The sequence below is a fragment of the Alternaria postmessia genome, assembly GCF_024291825.1.
Source record: "Alternaria postmessia strain BMP 2775 chromosome Unknown scaffold_2, whole genome shotgun sequence".
In the NCBI taxonomy this organism is placed as follows: Eukaryota; Fungi; Ascomycota; class Dothideomycetes; order Pleosporales; family Pleosporaceae; genus Alternaria; species Alternaria postmessia.
The window spans coordinates 630986-648961 of record NW_026260075.1 but is presented as its reverse complement, the minus strand read 5'-3'; the positions used below and the strand labels follow the sequence as shown (position 1 = coordinate 648961).

Here is a 17976-nt window from a genome sequence, read left to right as displayed (position 1 = left end):
CTCTTAGCAAGAAATCTCATAAAGAATGATAGAGAATCTAGAAGTCTACAATTATATCTATCCCTCTGTATCTCTTATATAACTGTTGTGGTAGGAAGAAGTACTCTGCCCTAAAGAGATGTTTAGTTTCTCGCTTTGATGTATTGATGCCACCACAATCATCGCGAGGATGCATCTTACATTGGTCCATTAGCCTAAATTGCATTTGAATCGCGCCATCATATTGTTTTGCGCAACTGACATGCATGTCTTATATGACCCATCACCATGGGAGCCAATCCGATACACGATGAAGACTGACACTAGTTTTTCCTCCACACAGATTCCTTTTATTGGGGTGGCATTGCTTGAGATGCTTTGCGGCGGTTACCAGGCTTGACCACAACATCAAAAACAAAGCAATGCCTTCGGACATGTTCAGTCCATGGTGGCCAAAAAGAAGTGCCTCAACTTGCGCATTGCGCAAGTCCGTTGCTGTTGTTCTTAACGACGAAGAGCTCAAGCGGTTGCCTGGACACTGCTTCCGAGGCGTTGTATGGTACCTGCATGGAAAAAAGGAAAGGTGTTGCGTATTGTTGAATCGATCATGGAAGCGAACCTTCTCAACGTATCGCATGTTCACTAAAGGTGTTTGACCAGTGGCTTATTGTAGCGTCGGTATAAAGAATTTGTGTTTGGTTGCTGTAGCCGATTATGTCCATGCCGGTTTCCCACAAGGCTTCGGAAACGAGGAAGTAGGGTCCACCCAGATTGTGGAGAGGGACCTGGGCGAGATCTGGGGACTCCACTTCGACCCTGCGTAAGAGCGTGCCAGGAGTCAGGACGCTGGGAGAACGGAAAGAAAGCCTCGCCACTATGGAAGACCGAGGAGCCAACTACTTCCCGCGGTCTTCCGGCAACCTTCCACGGACGCAACAACCGGGAGTTAGTAGTGTACGTTCAGCCGATATGCTACGAGTTTGAGTAGTAGCCACCAGGTGATGCAGCACGTCATGTATCATCTGATGACCAACGACGAAGAACACCTCGCACCACTGGTGTTTTCCAACTGCGCTGTGGACTCTCGAGAATGCCTGAGCCAGGTATCGTCTTGCGCACGATGATCACTGGGTATCACTGGGTATCGCGCCACTCTGTGCATACCACTCGTCTTTACGTTACAGCGATACAAACATAGAAATTGTTGTCTGGAGTTGTCTAGGACTGTTGTTTCATCTGGCTCAGAGCAGTAGCCCACCATCGCAACGTCCATCATGTCAATCAGTGAATGCTGACTTTACCTAGTACTGTCATCGCTGTCAGTCAACAATGGCGACTCAGAAGCATGAGACCTGCAGTCGAAGAGATGAGAAGACGTTGCAACAAACAGTACAAGGGCAGGAACGTGGCGTTTCTTGTCACTCTCTGCCGGCTTGGTACCAACTTGGCGCGTCTCGCTACCAACCCAGGTACCGGTAAGCAGAGGAGGGCCGAAGAGGATACAAAGGCGTCCGAGCTCGTCAACACGAACGTCAATCCTCAGCTTGGAGAATGCTTGAGATATTTGCTTTGGTGTTGAGGCGGGTTTCATGGCGGAACGCCGGCTACGTAATGGGTGGGCGATCCACTCCTAGCGCGGGGAAGCTGCGAGAGCTAGCTTCGCCTCGCTATCCGTGGAGCTTGCCTGCCTGCCTGCCTGCTTGCTTGCTTGCCTGAACTCGGTGTTTAGGCAGACACGGCGACGGTTGATGGCTTTATCCCTCAACACCTGTCACTGAATACTCAAAATCCCAACTCAACACCAGATCGTCTGCCAGCCCAGCATGTCAGACAGTAACAACAACAACAACAACAACGTGTCCCACGAGGACATGACCAGCCTCTCCTACTTCGACCACTCATCGGGCAAGCGCGTCAATACGGATATCGTACTCGTTGAAGCTATCCGCTCACAATACCCCAACCTCGATCTTGTGGTCGCGCCTCAGGGAAGGCTCAACCTCCTCGCCTACGCTGGTGCCGGCCACGCAACGGCCACGCCTCTCGAAGATGTCGTCAAAGACCCGGTATACGGCCCCGGCCTCAAGTGGCGTTCGTACGCTCCACCAGCTCACAGACTTGATTCTAGCCCCGGAAACATGGTCGAACGTGTCATCTTTGGCAAATACATGTACAAATGGAAGGACCAGGAGGCTATCTTATACGTTGCCGAAGGCCGCGACGGAGGGTCGTCGTACCCAAACCCAACCTTCCACTACATCCTCTCCAACGCAGAGCACAAAGTCAATGAGTTGATCAAGGACGCGACAAAGTGGGGCAGCGAGCTACACAACGAGGTCTGGGTCTTCGATGGCGGTTACTGGCAAAAGAGTGCAGAACTATACAACTCCGTACAAAAGAGCTCGTGGGAAAGCGTCATCCTCGACGAGGACATGAAGAAGGCACTCATCTCCGACGTGGAGAACTTCTTCGATGGCCAGCAGACATACCAGGACCTAAAGGTGCCGTGGAAGCGCGGCGTCATCTATTACGGACCTCCAGGAAACGGCAAGACCATCAGCATCAAGGCCATGATGCACAGCCTTTACCAGCGCGGCGTACAAGGAGACTCGAGACTCGCCGTTCCGACCCTCTATGTTCGCACGCTTTCATCTTTCGGGGGCCCTGAATACTCTCTTTCGCAAATTTTTGGCAAAGCCCGTCAAGAAGCCCCATGCTATCTTGTCTTCGAAGATCTAGACTCAATCGTCAATGACAGCGTCCGATCATACTTCCTGAATGAAGTGGACGGTCTCAAGTCCAATGACGGCATCTTGATGGTTGGTTCAACGAACCACTTGGACAGACTGGACCCGGGAATCGCCAAAAGGCCTAGCCGCTTCGATCGCAAATACTACTTCCCCAACCCCGATTACGACCAGCGTGTACAATACGCCAAGTTCTGGCAGGGAAAGCTCAAGGACAACAAAGACCTTGATTTCCCCGATGAGCTCTGCGAAAAGATCGCCGAGATTACGCCCAAGTTCTCCTTCGCTTACATGCAGGAGGCTTTCGTCGCGTCTCTACTTGCTATCGCCGCTCGGGGCGGTAAGAGCGTCGAGGAGGCGGATCGCGAAGCAGAGAGGTGGTCAGGTCCCCAAGATCCGATGAAATCAGCCCTCGGTACACTGCATGCCAATTTCGCACGAAAATTGCCCTTCGGTGACCTGTCCGACCCTACTCCAACATCGGACGCGGAACTCGATAAGCTGGAACTGTGGATCGAGATGAAGAAGCAGGTCAAGATCCTGCGCGAGGAAATGGACGAGGAGAATAGTAAGGCTGCCTGGGGAATGCCCAGTCGACCAAAGGTTGCGAATCCTGTGCTCAACCCAACCCAGTTCAGAGACGAACTGGATGCAATCCTGCATGGAGGTCAAGAGAGGCGCCCAAGGCACCCTATCTCGGAGTTCGAGCAGCTGTATGGCTAGATGGAATCTGAGCATGGACCGCTTAGCTGGTAGGACACGGAACAGTATGGCGTTTTGGTGTTATGTTATAACTAGTGTTCTATATAATATGAAATGACTACGACGATTCAACGTTTCACGAAGATGAATTGGAGTTGACTCTAAAAATATAGTACAACAGCCTTAAGCAGCCTCTGCTGTAATGTACAGATGCCTCTTTGAATGGGAAGTACGCAAAGAAATATACTAGATTTTAATCGCCATGTGTAGCAGCCTCCTCCATGGCCAACACTGCATTCTCCAACTCTCGGATCCTCTGTCCGACCCTCCTCTTTACCTCATCCGCGACCGCCCTATCTTCCCCATCGACAATACCCTTGTAATACTCGAGCAGCTTATCCAACTCCTCTCTTGCCGCAGCTCGATCGTCAGGAGCATACGTAGTATTCTTCTCGCTCTCTTCAGACGCAATTTCGAACTCGTCTTTGGCTGTGCCGTACAGTTCCTGTATCTCCTCGATCGCTTCATCGACCGCTTGTTGTGTTTCTGGCGATAGCGAGGAAGGAGCTGAGGAGTTGGCGGACGCAAATTTACCGCATGATGTAGAGGTGAAGGTGCGCACGGAGGAAAGAGTATTGTAGGGCGTAGTGAAGCGCGTCCATTGGTTTGGTGCGGCTAGGATGGATGTGTTGCGTGCTTGGTATGGCGGGGGAGGTGAGGGTGATCGTGAGCGTTGTTGCGTATAGGTCTGGTATGAGAACTGCTGGGTTGCGGGATAGGATGTGCGTTGCGCTGGTATTGCGCTTGCGCGGAGGGTTGTCTGGCGGAGTAGTGTGCGGATGGGTGCTGCACCCAACGCCATCTTGGGAGATGATTGTCTATGGTATGAAGCGCGGAACTGACGCGGGATTGAGCGCTGGGCTACATTGCGCAGCAAAGGCGCTTTAGTGAAGAGTGTGTGCGACATTGTGGGTGGTGGGTGTCGGTGAGATGGAAGGTGGTGAGCCTGAGGTTGGTCGGAGTTAAGCTGTCATGCGGATATGACGGTGTTGCGATCCGCTGCCTCGTCACTTGCAGAGATGCATCGGGCTAATTTACTCCGCCACCTACTACAACAATGTATCCTAAGAATTATAGTATAGATATAAAGAATCTAGAAGCCTATAATACTCTTAGTTTTAATAAGTTTTCTTGTTTAAAGCTAACGTAGGCTGCAAGGCAAGGCATGTTGTCTCTATACTTGTTCTATTTTCCTCTTGTATGCAGTGCCGCGAACATTCTACTGAGCAAATTTAACGCTGCAATACGCTGTGGTGTCGGTTGAATGTAATACTGGGTTTCCTCGGATTGACATTGGAGTATCGACGCAGCATGCATTAGAGACAGCCACTGCTTACAAAGACCCATAAATGCTCTGGTTGAACCCAGATCAAGAACTGCTACATGAACATGTCGCCTTCGATACAGGGAACACACGATTATTGCCTACATAATGATAAGTACTTCGTAGTTATGGCAGTGAAGGACAATCATCGCAATTCTTCGCATGCTTCGCGCGCCTTGATGAGCACCAGTAGTTTTTTGCAGGACCTGCTGATGTGGTTCTTGGGTGAAGAATGCAACTCAGGTGTAGTCAGGGGAAGGGGCAAACCAAATTGAGCAACGTTGCTACTAAGATTGAGCCCGAAAATCCCACTGGATTTCTTGTCTTTCTAATTCATGACTACTCTTCTAAACTACTCATACCATATTTTGTCGTACACGAACTTTCAGTGAGCAAACATGCGACCTGTCGCCAGGCGTAATGTAGAAAGACGGAAAATTACCCAAGCAGGAAAACAACCAAATTCCCCCGGGCCTTATAACGAGCAAAGGCCAGACATTTACCCTAAACTTGATGCATAGTGTTGAGAGTACCCTTCTGCTACGATGCAATGCAGATGAGCAGTTTTAGCACCGTCCCCACCGACCCCACCGACCCCGCTGTCACCGCTCCGCCTTCACTTTGCATTCCACGAGCCGCCCTCGCCTACGACCCACACCGATATTTTCGGCCTGAGCCGCAGATTGCAACACGTAAGAACAAGTACGGTAGATTTTGTATTTCTTCCATCAAACAACTCAAGCGAGCGTAGTCTAGGTTCGTTTCACCATCTATCCATACATCACAACATTTCCTAACATCTCACCAGTGGTTATGATGTCTGCTTTACATTATCAAATGTAAAGATACGCAGAAGGTCGGGAGTTCGATCCTCCCCGCTCGTAACGAGCAGTTGCATCAATCTTTTTGCCAATTTTTTGGGCTTGTGGAGGTGTTGTGAACGTCTATGCACCTCATTTTAAGGGGTTGGAAGTTTGCTCGACTTTTGGACGCTGAACAACTCTTTTTGCAACGGTCCAATTACTTTCATCATTTGCTATATCATTCATACGTCTGTACAACTCCCTTTGTATGTTTTACATATTCCACAGGCCGTAGCGCGCGTCCTGAGAGGTTGTTGGAGTTCGCCGAAATCGGTAAGTTGCACCCCTCTTTTTTGCGTTTTGTGAATAAGAGGCCCCACCAGCTTGTGGGCTTGCACAAGTCTAATCGTCATGCTTCTGAGACAGCAACTCGCTTCAAACATGGGAATCTGATGAAATCCATCGTGGAACTCATGGAATGTCCAGCGAGAACTTGTAGCTATATAGATATTGTTGTGACCAAAAAAGTCATATTGCACCATTTGAAGCATCCATAGGTTGTGTAGTGTACGTTGACCATCATCTCCACTACTCCAAAGCATGCGCTCATTCGATTCTAGGTAGTGGTTATCACTTCAGATTTTGACTTCAATCAAATTTCTGATAACCCCGGTTCGGTAAGACCATCCCTAAAACATGATTTCAAGATCTTTCCCTAACATTGAGAAGAACCCGGGCACGACCTCAAATCCTTCTTTTTGCAATTTGTAAATGCTTCCATGACGCCCATACTCGGGATATGGTTTGTTGTTAACAGCGAGTGGTCGAGCTTCTTTTTGCACAACACATGTATGTAAAGGGAGCGCAGTATTCCAAGATCTATCAATCGATTCAAAACTAAGCTGGGTATATTACCTTTGTTTTACCGTCCATTGTTCCATCCTTGATACCGTTGCGCCTCGCTATTCAATAATGCTGGGATATCTTGCTGATCACCAATCGCTATGCTACACGCCATCACAATATGTACCTTTTGAAAGCACCGCTTCAAGCTCACTCGCAGCCTACCACCACCTTCTCGAATTCCTTCCGCTGGTTGCGCATTGCAAGCAGTGTCGTGTTGAAGATACGACTGCACAAGTCCCACACACATTCCTCCCGCAATCGTTGCACGCGAAAGGACTATGTTCCACAGCTCCGCCCATATCCATGTCCATGTCTACATCCATGCTATCCCCTCCACTCTGCAGCGGTGTATCGCAATCTTCGCACCGCGGCATTTGCGATGAAGTCTGCTCTTGCTGTATGGGCATTGAGAAGATAGGCTGAACAGGCGGCGCGGGCAGCTCTTTCCAGAAAGAATGCAGCGTAGACTTTTGTGGCTTTGATGGGATTGAAATGGGTTGTTGATGCATTGGAAGAGGATCGGATGGGATAGGTGAGGCGTCGGGGTGGTTACGTTGCGCGGCGAAGAGCATGTTTAGCGTGTTCTCTAGCATGGGATTAGCATCGTGCGAATTGGCGAATGCAGCCTAGAAATCATACCATGTATCGCTCGCTCATCGGGTCTGTTGTCGCGAACTCGCTTGCGCGTGCGGTTCCCCCAGTCGCTGCTTTTGACTCGGCTCGCGCTCATAAAGTCCCACGCGTTAGTTCTCATAGTCGCGGGCGCGTCTGTTTCCATCATCTTGTCGTAACCTTTGGAGAACGACATCGGTAGTTGTGTGTCTGGTGTCGAGACGGAGCCGAAGCTGGACATGGAGAGCGGCGAGTCGTCAGAGGAGTGCTTGCGCTTAAGACCCATGGTTGTGATGTTCAGTGTTAACGGATGATGAGGTTTCGTTTGGGGTAAATCAAAATAGTGAATCCGCTGTTTGTGGGGTGGTATGTTTGTGTGCTAAAGAGGCAAAGCGAGATGGGATGAAACGGGGAGTGATGATGCAAAGTGGTTGGCCTGGGAGACGCGATCTATCGGCGCGAGCGCGTCGCGTGATGGCGTGTCGGGATCGCATTGCATCACTACCCGACAGAACATCCAGATGAAATCAGCACGTGTGACGCCATGAGCAGAGGATTTTATCTAGCCCATAATTTGTCCCGGGTCTATCTAGAAATTACGACAATCAGGCTGGCCTGACACTCTTGGCTCGAAAGCAATGGAGCTGAAGGCATTACGTCGGTCATACAAAGGGTGAAGCTCGCCTTTACCCCACCACCCCTCACATGCCAACACCAACTAGCCCATACAACGTCACGATAACAGCTTTCAATATTCCCATCACTGAAACCCAACATGGTCACTCGTAAAGCCACCCACGCTGGTTCCTGGTATACGGACAACAAACAACTCCTGTCCCAGCAACTCGACGGCTGGCTCGGAGAGGTTCCCGAATCCACGACGCCCATAGGCTCCGCTTCCTCACAACAAGGCCAAGTCTCGATACCTACACCACACGCGCGAGCTATCATCGCCCCGTATGTGCCCTGAAGACTCTGTAGAGAAGACGAGGCTCATGGACGTGCAGGCATGCCGGATACTCGTACTCAGGTCCTGCTGCAGCATGGGCCTACAAGAGCGCTGACTGGGCGAATGCGTGAGTACATATCGGTCAAAAAGACAGTCAGGGTTCCGCACTGACTGCTCGTAGCAAACGCGTCTTCCTACTCGGCCCCTCTCACCACTACTACCTCACTGGCGCTGCGACGACAGGTTGCGAGAAGTACCGTACACCTCTCGGCGACCTGACTATAGACACAAAGCTAGTGGATGAGATACAAAACCAATGGGACCTGGAGACAATGTCAAAAGGAGTGGACGAGGACGAGCATAGTCTGGAGATGCACCTTCCGTACATCTACAAGATGCTGTCACTGAAGAACACAAACTTCCAGAATGATTCGACATCTGTGCCTCTAGTACCTATCATGGTCGGCAACACCGATGCAGCCATCGAAGCTCACTACGGCTCCCTCCTCGCGCCATACCTCTCCGACCCTTCCAATGTGTTTGTAATCTCATCTGATTTCTGTCATTGGGGCTCCCGCTTTCGATACACGTACTACCAGCCCGCCGACGGCTCAGCAGCAACTCAGCTTAGGTCAAGCTCTCGCGTACCGAGCGACTATCCCATACACGAGAGTATTGCTGCTGTCGACCACGAAAGTATCGACGCGGTTGAGAGTGGGTCACATAAGCAGTTCTTGGATCAGCTCAGGAAGACTGGCAACACCGTGTGTGGAAGACACCCGATTGGTCTCTTCATGGCCGCGGTAGAGAAGGCAGATGGTTTAGGTCAAGGAAGGGGCATGTTCAAGTTCCTGCGGTATGAGAGGAGCAGTTTGGTGGAAGAAGTAAAGGATAGTAGTGTGTCGTATTGCAGTGCTTTCGCACTCCTCTAAAGCGAGCTCTCATCTATAGAGCTTGTCGAGTCCTCGATAGTAACGGATAATAATGAAAAAAAGAAACCAACGACTATGATCATGCCTATATTCCAGCAATGCATCGCAACTGAGGATTGAAACGCCGATCCATGCAACCAAGATATCTCAACAAGACGCATTTCAAATACAGATCAAGGTGGCCGTGGCTTTGGCATGGCAATATGTTTCACACTCCACGGCTGCATGCTTCTCCTCGCACCCAGCGTCTTCCTCTGTGCTGACTGATTCTGCACTTGGTTCATCGACGTTGTGTGAAATGTAGACGCTGGCCGAAAGCCAGATGCCGAAGCAAATGACGATGACGTTTGCTTGGTTGGACTTGTTGGTTCTCTGCCATCCTTCCCTGCTTGATGCGTTTCCTCTACATCGGGTCTAGGGGGCGAACTAGATAGAAGGACATACTGCGTGCTTTCCATCCCGGCTTCGGGCTCGACACGTTTTGGCTTGGTGAGAATTGGTCGGTTCGTAACTTTGTGATTGGTCATTGAGAGTGGTTGAAATGGGCGTGGTGGTCGTGAAACGGAGGATTGCACGTTGGATATGTCATGAAGTGGAGTGTGAGTGGAAAATGAAGATTGCGAGCGTTGCAGAGACGGCGCAGTGAAGGATGGCGCAGTTTCTGTTTCCTCGGATATCGCGCTATTTGATCGCTTAAAGAAGCTTGTAATGGCACCTTGGCCTTTTGCGAGTGGCTTGACGGATTTCGCTCGGGCAGGCTTTGCTTCTGCTTTCTTGGAGTCGTTGTAGGCTGCCTTGGCAATCTCTGCGTTGGGAGTGCTGGCTAGCGTTCGAATGCGCTCTGCTTCTCTCTGCATTGCCTGGAGATCTCCAAGATCCCGAGCACTGGTGAAACCAGCTTTGACGGTCGGCATGGTCGTCGTCGCTATCGAAAATCCAGACGCTCTATTCATGGTGACCGCTACTGAGTCCGTAGAGAAAGAGCTCGATGATTCCAGCCTGCGCCGCTTGAAAGATTGATTTGGCCCATCGCCGATGGGCTTCGCGCTTCTGTACTTGTCGGATCCGTATGCGCCCCATGTTGGATCATTCCCGTCAATCTCCTCTCGAGTCGCTGGGTATCGATCGTCTTCCGGATGTTCCAGCAAGCCGAGAGCACCTTTGATGTCTTCAGACGATGGACAGTCTCTCCGCAGAATACGGGCCAAGTCTGGTATGGTACTACGCTTGAAAGCTAAGTCTGGTCCTCGGTCGTTGAAAAGCTTCTGTATTTTCCGATCGGAAATGAACCTGGAAAGGGTCGTCTGCTCTTGACCTGACTGCTTAACTGGGCAACTCAGGTACAATAGGCCTTGTGCTCGAGTCATACCAACGTACAACAAACGCCTCTCCTCATCCTGGTCATCTGCTCGGGAGTGCGGTATAGATCCGTCATACACAGCAGGCATAAAGACGACAGGCCATTCCAGACCTTTCGCTGCGTGGATGGTAGAGATGGTGACCTGGTCCAGTTCGCTTCCCTCCTGGTCTGCTGCGCTCGAGAGCGTAACATTGGCCAAGAATTTGGACAGAATATCGGCTCCGGTGTCGTTTCGCTGTTCGATGCCCTCTACCACTGGCAAGGCGTCGTCAGAAATCTCTTCCCCATTAGCAACTGCCGTAGCCATCTGTGTTGCCTGGTTCACCAGCTCCTCCACGTTTGCCCATCGATCTTCCCAGTTCTCCTTATGTGTCTGCTTAAGATAGGACTGGAACTGTATTTTAGCCAGAATGTGCGATATGAGACCTAGCAAGTTACAGTCTTCGCCTTTAGCAGGAAGAAGCTTCTCGCGCGAGGTAAGAATGACATTGACGAACTGCTCGATGCCCTTCTGTGCTTGGGCGGAGACTTTGCTTTCCGGCTTCCTCCTGCCCTGGGCGATATCCAGCACCAGTTTCCACAGAGTGACTTTTCTGACTTCTGCTTCTTCGAGTAGTGCCTTCACAGTAACGTCGCCAACTTTCCGGGACGGTGTATTGATAACCCTTGCCACTGCATCATTATGATCTGGCTGACTGACCACGCGTAGGTAGTCTAAGATGATCCTGATCTCCGCCCGATCAAAGAACTTCGTACCAGCGACCATCCGATAGGGAATTCCAGCTTGTCCGAGCGCTCGCTCAATCTGGAGCGTGAGAGGAGATGAGCGTACAAGTATAGCGTAATCGTTATAGCTCAGCAGCCCCGCTGCAAGCGTTTTGGTCCGATGTATCTCTTCTACAATCCATTTCGCCTCCACGTTGGCCGATACCAAATGGCGAAGAGTGGGAGGCTCACCAACGCCATGTGTAGCAATGAGCGACTTTTGTGGTCGACTCTCATCCTGCTCAATGACAGCCATGGCGGAGGTCAAGATGCATCCCGAAGACCGATAGTTGTTCTCCAGGTTGATCACGACTGACTCGGGGTAATCGGTGCGCATCCGCAGGAGATTCTTGATCTCTGCTGACCGGAAGCTGTATATACTTTGGTCTGGATCACCGACAATGGTGATACGTCTTGTTCTTTGAGCTAATAACCTCATTAATTCGTACTGGATATTGTTGGTGTCTTGGTACTCGTCAATTAGTACAGCTTGTATCGTGGAGACACATGACGGCGACTTTTTTAATAGATCCACACATCGGAGAAGAAGGTCGTCGTAATCGAGAAGATTGGAGGCGGCCAAATGTTCTTGGTAAGAGGAATATATCATCGCGAACTCATTGTCGTTGACATTCTTTGTTGTCCTTCGAAAATCGTCGGCGGTGGTTCCCTTGGCTTTGAGTTTGGAGATCCTGGAACGAGCATGGCCAGGTTCCACTGTGTACTGATGACGCGTAACAATTCGCTTCAGTATTGCCGTGCTGTCGCTAGTATCCGCAATGCCAAAGTTCTTATCAATCCCAATCTCTTGACCGTACCGAGATAAGAAGCGACGCGCGACTGAATGAAAGGTACCCAGGATAAGTTTTGCCTCAAGCTTCTCTCCAACAAATCCCTTGATCCGTTCCTTCATCTCTCTTGCAGCTTTGATGGTAAAAGTACATACAATGATGTTCCATGGCTGTAGTCGCTCGTGATTGATGTGGTACGCGACGCGTGCTGTGAGTGTTTTAGTTTTGCCTGAGCCGGGCGGCGCGAGGACCTGGACAACATTGGCGGGACTTGTTACCGCGCTTCTCTGCGCATCGTTTAGTCCCTCCAACAATGCGTCCATGGCGGGTCGTGTGAGATACAGCGTCTCATTAAGGGCTGGTCGACGGCGTGTGGCGTGAAGGAATCGAGGAACGCGCTAGGAACACGGTGCACGTGTCGATAAGATAAGCCAAAGTACTGCTCATAGCCGAGCGGCAACCGTCACAACAACGGTACCTAGCAAACAGCACGGATGAATTGTGCTTACAAGCCCGCGCACTCTAAACCAAGCACTGGGCTAAACATCATCATACGAAAAGCGTAATGCTTCCGCTGCAAGTTGTGCCGGCGGAATCCCCATGGAAATAGCTTCGTTCGCCAAGTACTAATTTCTCGTATTCTTCCCCGCAATGCGGAGGTACCTCAACTCGGACAGCTTTTATCCGACAACCCGGCGCGAAGTGACGATGATCATCGGATTTTGATTTGCATTGAGCAAGCCTGCCGACGGACGTTGAGGCTCTTCCCAGTTAGCTGTTCGTGATGAGTATACCGCACCGAGGACTATAAAGGTCCGAATGTACCTAATGTCTATCCTGCATCCCGCGAAGTGTCACTTCATCCTCTCATCATGCTGGGACCACGTGTTTTGCTTAGCACAGCACTTGCTGCTGCTGTCGTTTCGGCTGGATATTTGCCAGGCATCTCCAGCAACACTGCTTTCCAATACAATGCGCGTCGACAGGCCACTAACAGCACGTCTCTATCTTTCAATGGCCCGTACAGTACCCGAGGCCGAGACATTGTTGATAGCAATGGTGAGAAGACAACTTGGGCGGGCGTCAACTGGCCTATGAGCGGTACGTTACAAGCATCAACTGAACAGTAGGTGAACATTGATTGACGTCCTCTATAGGCGAGACTATGATTCCTGAAGGGCTTGAATGGGCGTCAGCGGAAGAGATTCTAGATGATATCGCGGGTGTCGGCTTCAACTATATCCGCATGGGATATGCTATCGAGATGATCGACCAGGTTTACGACAGGGACGGTGTTGATGTCCCGCTCGAAGTTGGCCTCATTAATGCCCTTGGGTACGTCAACGGTACCAAAGTCACGAACGAGATCATCGCGAAGAACCCTGGCTGGACCGCTCAGACTACACGTTTCGAGATTTGGAGCGATATTGCGCGTATTGCTGCTACGAAGGGCATCTTCATTAGCCCAGATGTGCACACAGGAAAGGCGCAGTGGTGCTGCTCGCACATCGACGGTACTGCTTGGTTCGACGACCTCCAGTTCAACGCAACACATTGGCGCCGCGGTCTTTCTTACGTTGCCAATTGGGCGAAGGACCACCCAAATGTAGTCAGCATGTCTCTCCGCAACGAGTTGCGCGAATCTTGGAACGTCACGGACCTATACTACAACTGGGATACGCTTGTAGGCAACATGACCGCTGGAGCTGACGCAATCCACGAGGCCAACCCCGATATTCTTATCCTGTGGGGTGGCATGCAATACGGACAAGATCTATCAGCCTTGACTAGCGGCAAGAACATTCTCACCGCCCCTTGCTACAAGTGCACAGCGATCAGAGATGCGGCAAGGAGGGAGCCAGTATACTTCAACCTCGATGACCATCCATGGGCCGACAAGCTCGTTTGGGAACTTCATCTTTACAGCATGAGCGAGGATATCGACACTGGCACCTGCGACATCGTCAAGGCAAACTTTTATCGCAACGGTTTTAATGCCCTGGGTATCGACGCACCAGCCGCCTGCAATATCACAGGTGACTGCCCGAAGGCTGTCCGCGAGACACCCGTCATCCTGAGCGAGTTCGGCAGTGCTCAGGACGAAACCCTCTTCAACAACACTCTGCAGAACTGTCTGAAGGAATACACCATCGACAACGATGTTAGCTGGATGATGTGGTCTATTGCTGGTTCATACAGAATCAGATCAGGAGTGCAAGGATTTCCTGATACCTGGGGTATGACAAACTACAACTGGACAGGATGGAACTACGAGCGTGGTATCGAGGAGTTCTGGAAGCCATGGGTCCAGGCGATGAACACAACGAAGATACAATAATCGTATGTAGCGATATTAATGTCTACTTTCAATACTCGTATAATGAGTCTCACGCTTAGCAAACGCAGTTGGTATATCATTCGGGTTTTGGGATGAACAAACGGCTTTCACATTTGATTGTATCGATTCGAGCTCCCTCAGCGCCAATCATTTTGCATCCTTTTCTCATCAGCCCTTCCATGGTCTCTTTGATTCAAACTTCTGCTTCCCATAAGGTGAAATCCCGCTGAGGCTTCCAGTTGCAACGGTTCAAGATACGTTGTAGCCCATGGCTCTCATGATCGCCTTGCCCTCTTCCACGTCGTCTAATTCCCAGATCCTCAGCCCATACGACTCTAGGAAAGCCTTGAAGCTATGGAACCCCAAGTCTTTGGCAGCTTTGTAGGTGGTGGTAATGTTGGACTTGTCGGCGTCAGAAGACATGCTGCTAGTGCTGCAGTCCATGTTCGGTTTTCGCGAGTAGGGTTCTGGAAGAGCGAAGCTTAGTAGTGAATTTCGGTTGTTCGAGCTTTGAGGAAAGGGAGTAGCGATACGCGGAAGACGCGGAGAAGAGGAGGAAGAGGTGGGACGTGGGTTCGGTGAAATATATAGCGGGGCACGGCGGAAGCTGGGATACCCACGAGACGTAGCATGTGACTACGAGTATTACTATGAACCTTGATATACTTGACATTACAGTGTCAAAGGAGCATGATTTCAGAAGCTGCTGCTACCTGTTGCTACAAAAGTACACCGAAGCCTAGTATGCCCAAGACAGCACCCGTCCACCACTCGAGCTTGCTTGTTTTATCGGCACCAGCTCCCTTGCTAGAGGTGGTCGCCAGCCTGGCACTTTGCTCACCCGGGCGTGCAGAGTCGGTGATACTTGCTTCGAAGCCAGATTTAAGCATGGTCATGGTAGTAAGTGCAACACGCACGGTGGCAGTGACAGCAGTACCGCTCGAACTAACCGTCACCAAAGTGTTGCCTGTGGCGTCTGTTGTCATTTCTAGTATCGTAGGAGCGAGGTTGCCCCCAAGGTAGATAGAAAGACCAGGCGTAAGCGTTACTGTCCATGCTCCTCCTATCACGAGGTAGCCAGTACCTGCTGTCGGTGTTACCTGCGGAAACGACGCTTCATCCGTATCCCTCGGCATGCCAGAATTAGGAGTAGTCGCTGGTTGCGCTGCAGCACTGCCTCCTCCATTGTCACTACTTGGAGGCGTGATCGTTTGGCCGAGGCTATTGGTGGTTGGAGATGCGGGCTGGACGTTCGATGGCGTGCCACCAAGCTGGGAGACAATGCTCAGTAGGAGACTGTTCTGCCCTGTCTGTTGCGATGTCGTTCCTGAAACACTGGGGGCGTCTCCTCCCGCTGTGTTATCCCCAGATGGCCCAGGCTTGTTCAAAGGACGGACTGTGTTTGCTACCGTGACCGAAGACTGTTGTCCATTGTTGTCCCCGCTCGCTTGAGTAGCATCGCCCAGTGTGAATCCGTCCTCCACTAAGTTCGTCTCAATGTTGATAATTGTCGGTCGAATTGCGGTGACGGTCGTCTCAGTCGCAATTAACGTCACAAGACGATCGGTAGCTGGACCAGTTTCCCCCCAACCTGTCGCAGTCGGAACCCCAGGCCTGAGTTGACGGCTAGTCTCGCCACAAGTGGTGTCATCTATAACACAACATTGTTCGGTCCCCGCAGAATTACATGGATCCCCCTCTGCAAGTCCGTCTCCCCTGTCTATGGACACACTCTCCGTAGCAGCAGCGTCAAACGTTCCTGTTGTCTCTGTCGGGATAGATACGGTCGCCCATTCGATAGGGGCAGTCTCGGTGACATTCGGTAGTAAGGAGACCTCTGCTTCATATTAGCCTGTATGCTCTCCAGTTGGCTCGGCATCGGTTGCATACGAGGGATAGCCGCTGCGGCATTCGCTAGGAAGAAGAGCGTCAGGAGCTCTGGTGGAAGGAACATGTCGACGTGCTACAGCTGTCAATCTGGCATGCAGGAGAGAATATGGAGAACACGCAGCGCGCTCAAACGCTGAGGCCCCTTCCGTGCCGCCATGTCTCCAAGTGAGTAAGTTCGCAAGCTGTGCAGCCAGGGAAGCCTCATCGTGGTTAGCGGATAGAGGCCATGGCACGCCTAGGTGCGCAATCACATGCCAAGCGCTGCCGGGCGTTGTCACAATCTCCGAACTCTCATGCATCAACTACAACTTCACATTTCAAGACAGCATGGTTTTCACTGCGCATACCCATACTTTCTACAATCTTCCCACACTCATGCTAGCACTAGGAACAACACCTGCTCCATGTGCCTGCCACTTCAAATGAGATGCGTCTTCTATCGCGGAGCTGGGATCGCGTTATGATTAACCGACACCTGAATCCTTCCGCCCCCAAGGTTCGATGCATTATGTTCCATGTGCGACTCTACTGCCAATAAGGAGAAATGGCCTCGACAGTATCTTACCTTCTCGGCTAGCGCTACGAGATGTACAGGGTGTCATCAACCGTTCTTCATGCATGCACGTGTTGGAGAATACATTTAGAACAAAGCTAACACAGCGCACCCCGCCCACGAAACTGCAGACGATATGCGCGTATACATTTTCGTCTAGGGCCAGTCAAAAGGCCGTGTCTGCCAGCCGTGTAAGTTTCGCCGTGGTATAGAGCCTGCTTGCGCCTTGGCTGTGGCTTTTCCAGACGAGGATGTGCCGCTTTGCTGCATCGTAGCCCTACGCACTGACATGCAGAACTTTGATACCAGCAATCCAGGTTTCCTTCGACACCAACAAGCATGGAAAAATAAAACCCATTCCATACACGAAAATCACATCTAATCGTGAAAATCAGCACATCCAAACGCGGAAACCTTCGCCAACCACCCTCTTGTAGTTCTTGGTATTGAACCAACAAGGTGGGGAGGCTTTCATGTCATCCATCTGTCACACTAGACTCTGTGGCGACTACAGAGGCACAGTCAGCGCGAATATGGATCGAATGGGTATCCGGCATGCCTTTGGTCATGCAGCAGATGTTACTTAATACGTTCTGGATGCAAACGCCTACAAATAACATATTTGAAGGCGAATTACTGGCAGGTCATTTTTAATTCCTTACGAGCGCTTCATCCAATTGCTTCGTAAAAGCTGTATCTTTTCCAGCTTTCCCACCTCATTGACCGGGCTGAGTTTCCATGTACTCGCAGTTCCCCGGTCCCAGGCTGAGTATTCAAACCATTGCAAGCATCGTCTTGCATAAAACGGTCACATTTGTACGTCCTAGATACACCACGTTTCGTCACATTAGCAAGTTTGCAGGACTTGGATATGCGACACAAGCTAGACAACAAACAGCGTCACGGGGCTGTTGCCTTACGCAAGCGGAGCATGTCTGGCAGTTCAACTCGCACAGTGAGGCTGATCTCTCGAAGCACCCGTGGAACGTCAGGTTTGTAGCAGACTCTGCGAGAGAACATACGAGCTATTTGAACAAGGAGTAAGAGGGCGAGTAAAGATCAGTGACGAAAGCAGTATGTGAGAGCCGGAACGAAACTCGACAGGTAATGTGACTAGTGCATCAAGGTCTCAATGACATTTTCTAGGCAGTAATTTCGATTATGGAACTCAGACGCGAAAAACTTACCATGCCCTTGGTCAGGCACGAGTCAATGGCCTAGTTGATCCTAACTGCAGGCCTCCTGGGCTTGACACTGTGATAGTC

General features: G+C 50.8%; 6 protein-coding genes across 6 annotated transcripts; 3 read left to right on the top strand and 3 right to left on the bottom strand.

Moving 5' to 3' along the window:
- Positions 1 to 1802: 1802 nt before the first annotated feature.
- Positions 1803 to 3449, top strand: J4E82_000651 (uncharacterized protein; the record flags this gene model as incomplete). The annotated part of the gene is made up of 1 exon (XM_051726972.1): positions 1803 to 3449. The coding sequence occupies one exon, from the start codon at positions 1803 to 1805 to the stop codon at positions 3447 to 3449; it is 1647 nt and encodes a 548-aa protein (XP_051593397.1).
- A 232-nt stretch (positions 3450 to 3681) lies between these two features.
- J4E82_000650 (uncharacterized protein) lies at positions 3682 to 4395 on the bottom strand (the record flags this gene model as incomplete). Its single annotated transcript, XM_051726971.1, has 1 exon — positions 3682 to 4395. One exon carries the CDS (start codon positions 4393 to 4395, stop codon positions 3682 to 3684), a length of 714 nt encoding a protein of 237 aa, XP_051593396.1.
- A 3513-nt stretch (positions 4396 to 7908) lies between these two features.
- On the top strand, positions 7909 to 9014 carry J4E82_000649 (uncharacterized protein; the record flags this gene model as incomplete). Its single annotated transcript, XM_051726970.1, has 3 exons — positions 7909 to 8090; positions 8141 to 8209; positions 8264 to 9014. 3 exons carry the CDS (start codon positions 7909 to 7911, stop codon positions 9012 to 9014), a joined length of 1002 nt encoding a protein of 333 aa, XP_051593395.1.
- A 162-nt stretch (positions 9015 to 9176) lies between these two features.
- Positions 9177 to 12253, bottom strand: J4E82_000648 (uncharacterized protein; the record flags this gene model as incomplete). Its single annotated transcript, XM_051726969.1, has 2 exons — positions 9177 to 9399; positions 9459 to 12253. 2 exons carry the CDS (start codon positions 12251 to 12253, stop codon positions 9177 to 9179), a joined length of 3018 nt encoding a protein of 1005 aa, XP_051593394.1.
- Positions 12254 to 12802: 549 nt separating this feature from the next.
- Positions 12803 to 14268, top strand: J4E82_000647 (uncharacterized protein; the record flags this gene model as incomplete). Its single annotated transcript, XM_051726968.1, has 2 exons — positions 12803 to 13031; positions 13088 to 14268. The coding sequence occupies 2 exons, from the start codon at positions 12803 to 12805 to the stop codon at positions 14266 to 14268; spliced, it is 1410 nt and encodes a 469-aa protein (XP_051593393.1).
- A 249-nt stretch (positions 14269 to 14517) lies between these two features.
- J4E82_000646 (uncharacterized protein) lies at positions 14518 to 16222 on the bottom strand (the record flags this gene model as incomplete). Its single annotated transcript, XM_051726967.1, has 3 exons — positions 14518 to 14735; positions 15002 to 16105; positions 16159 to 16222. 3 exons carry the CDS (start codon positions 16220 to 16222, stop codon positions 14518 to 14520), a joined length of 1386 nt encoding a protein of 461 aa, XP_051593392.1.
- Positions 16223 to 17976: the final 1754 nt, after the last annotated feature.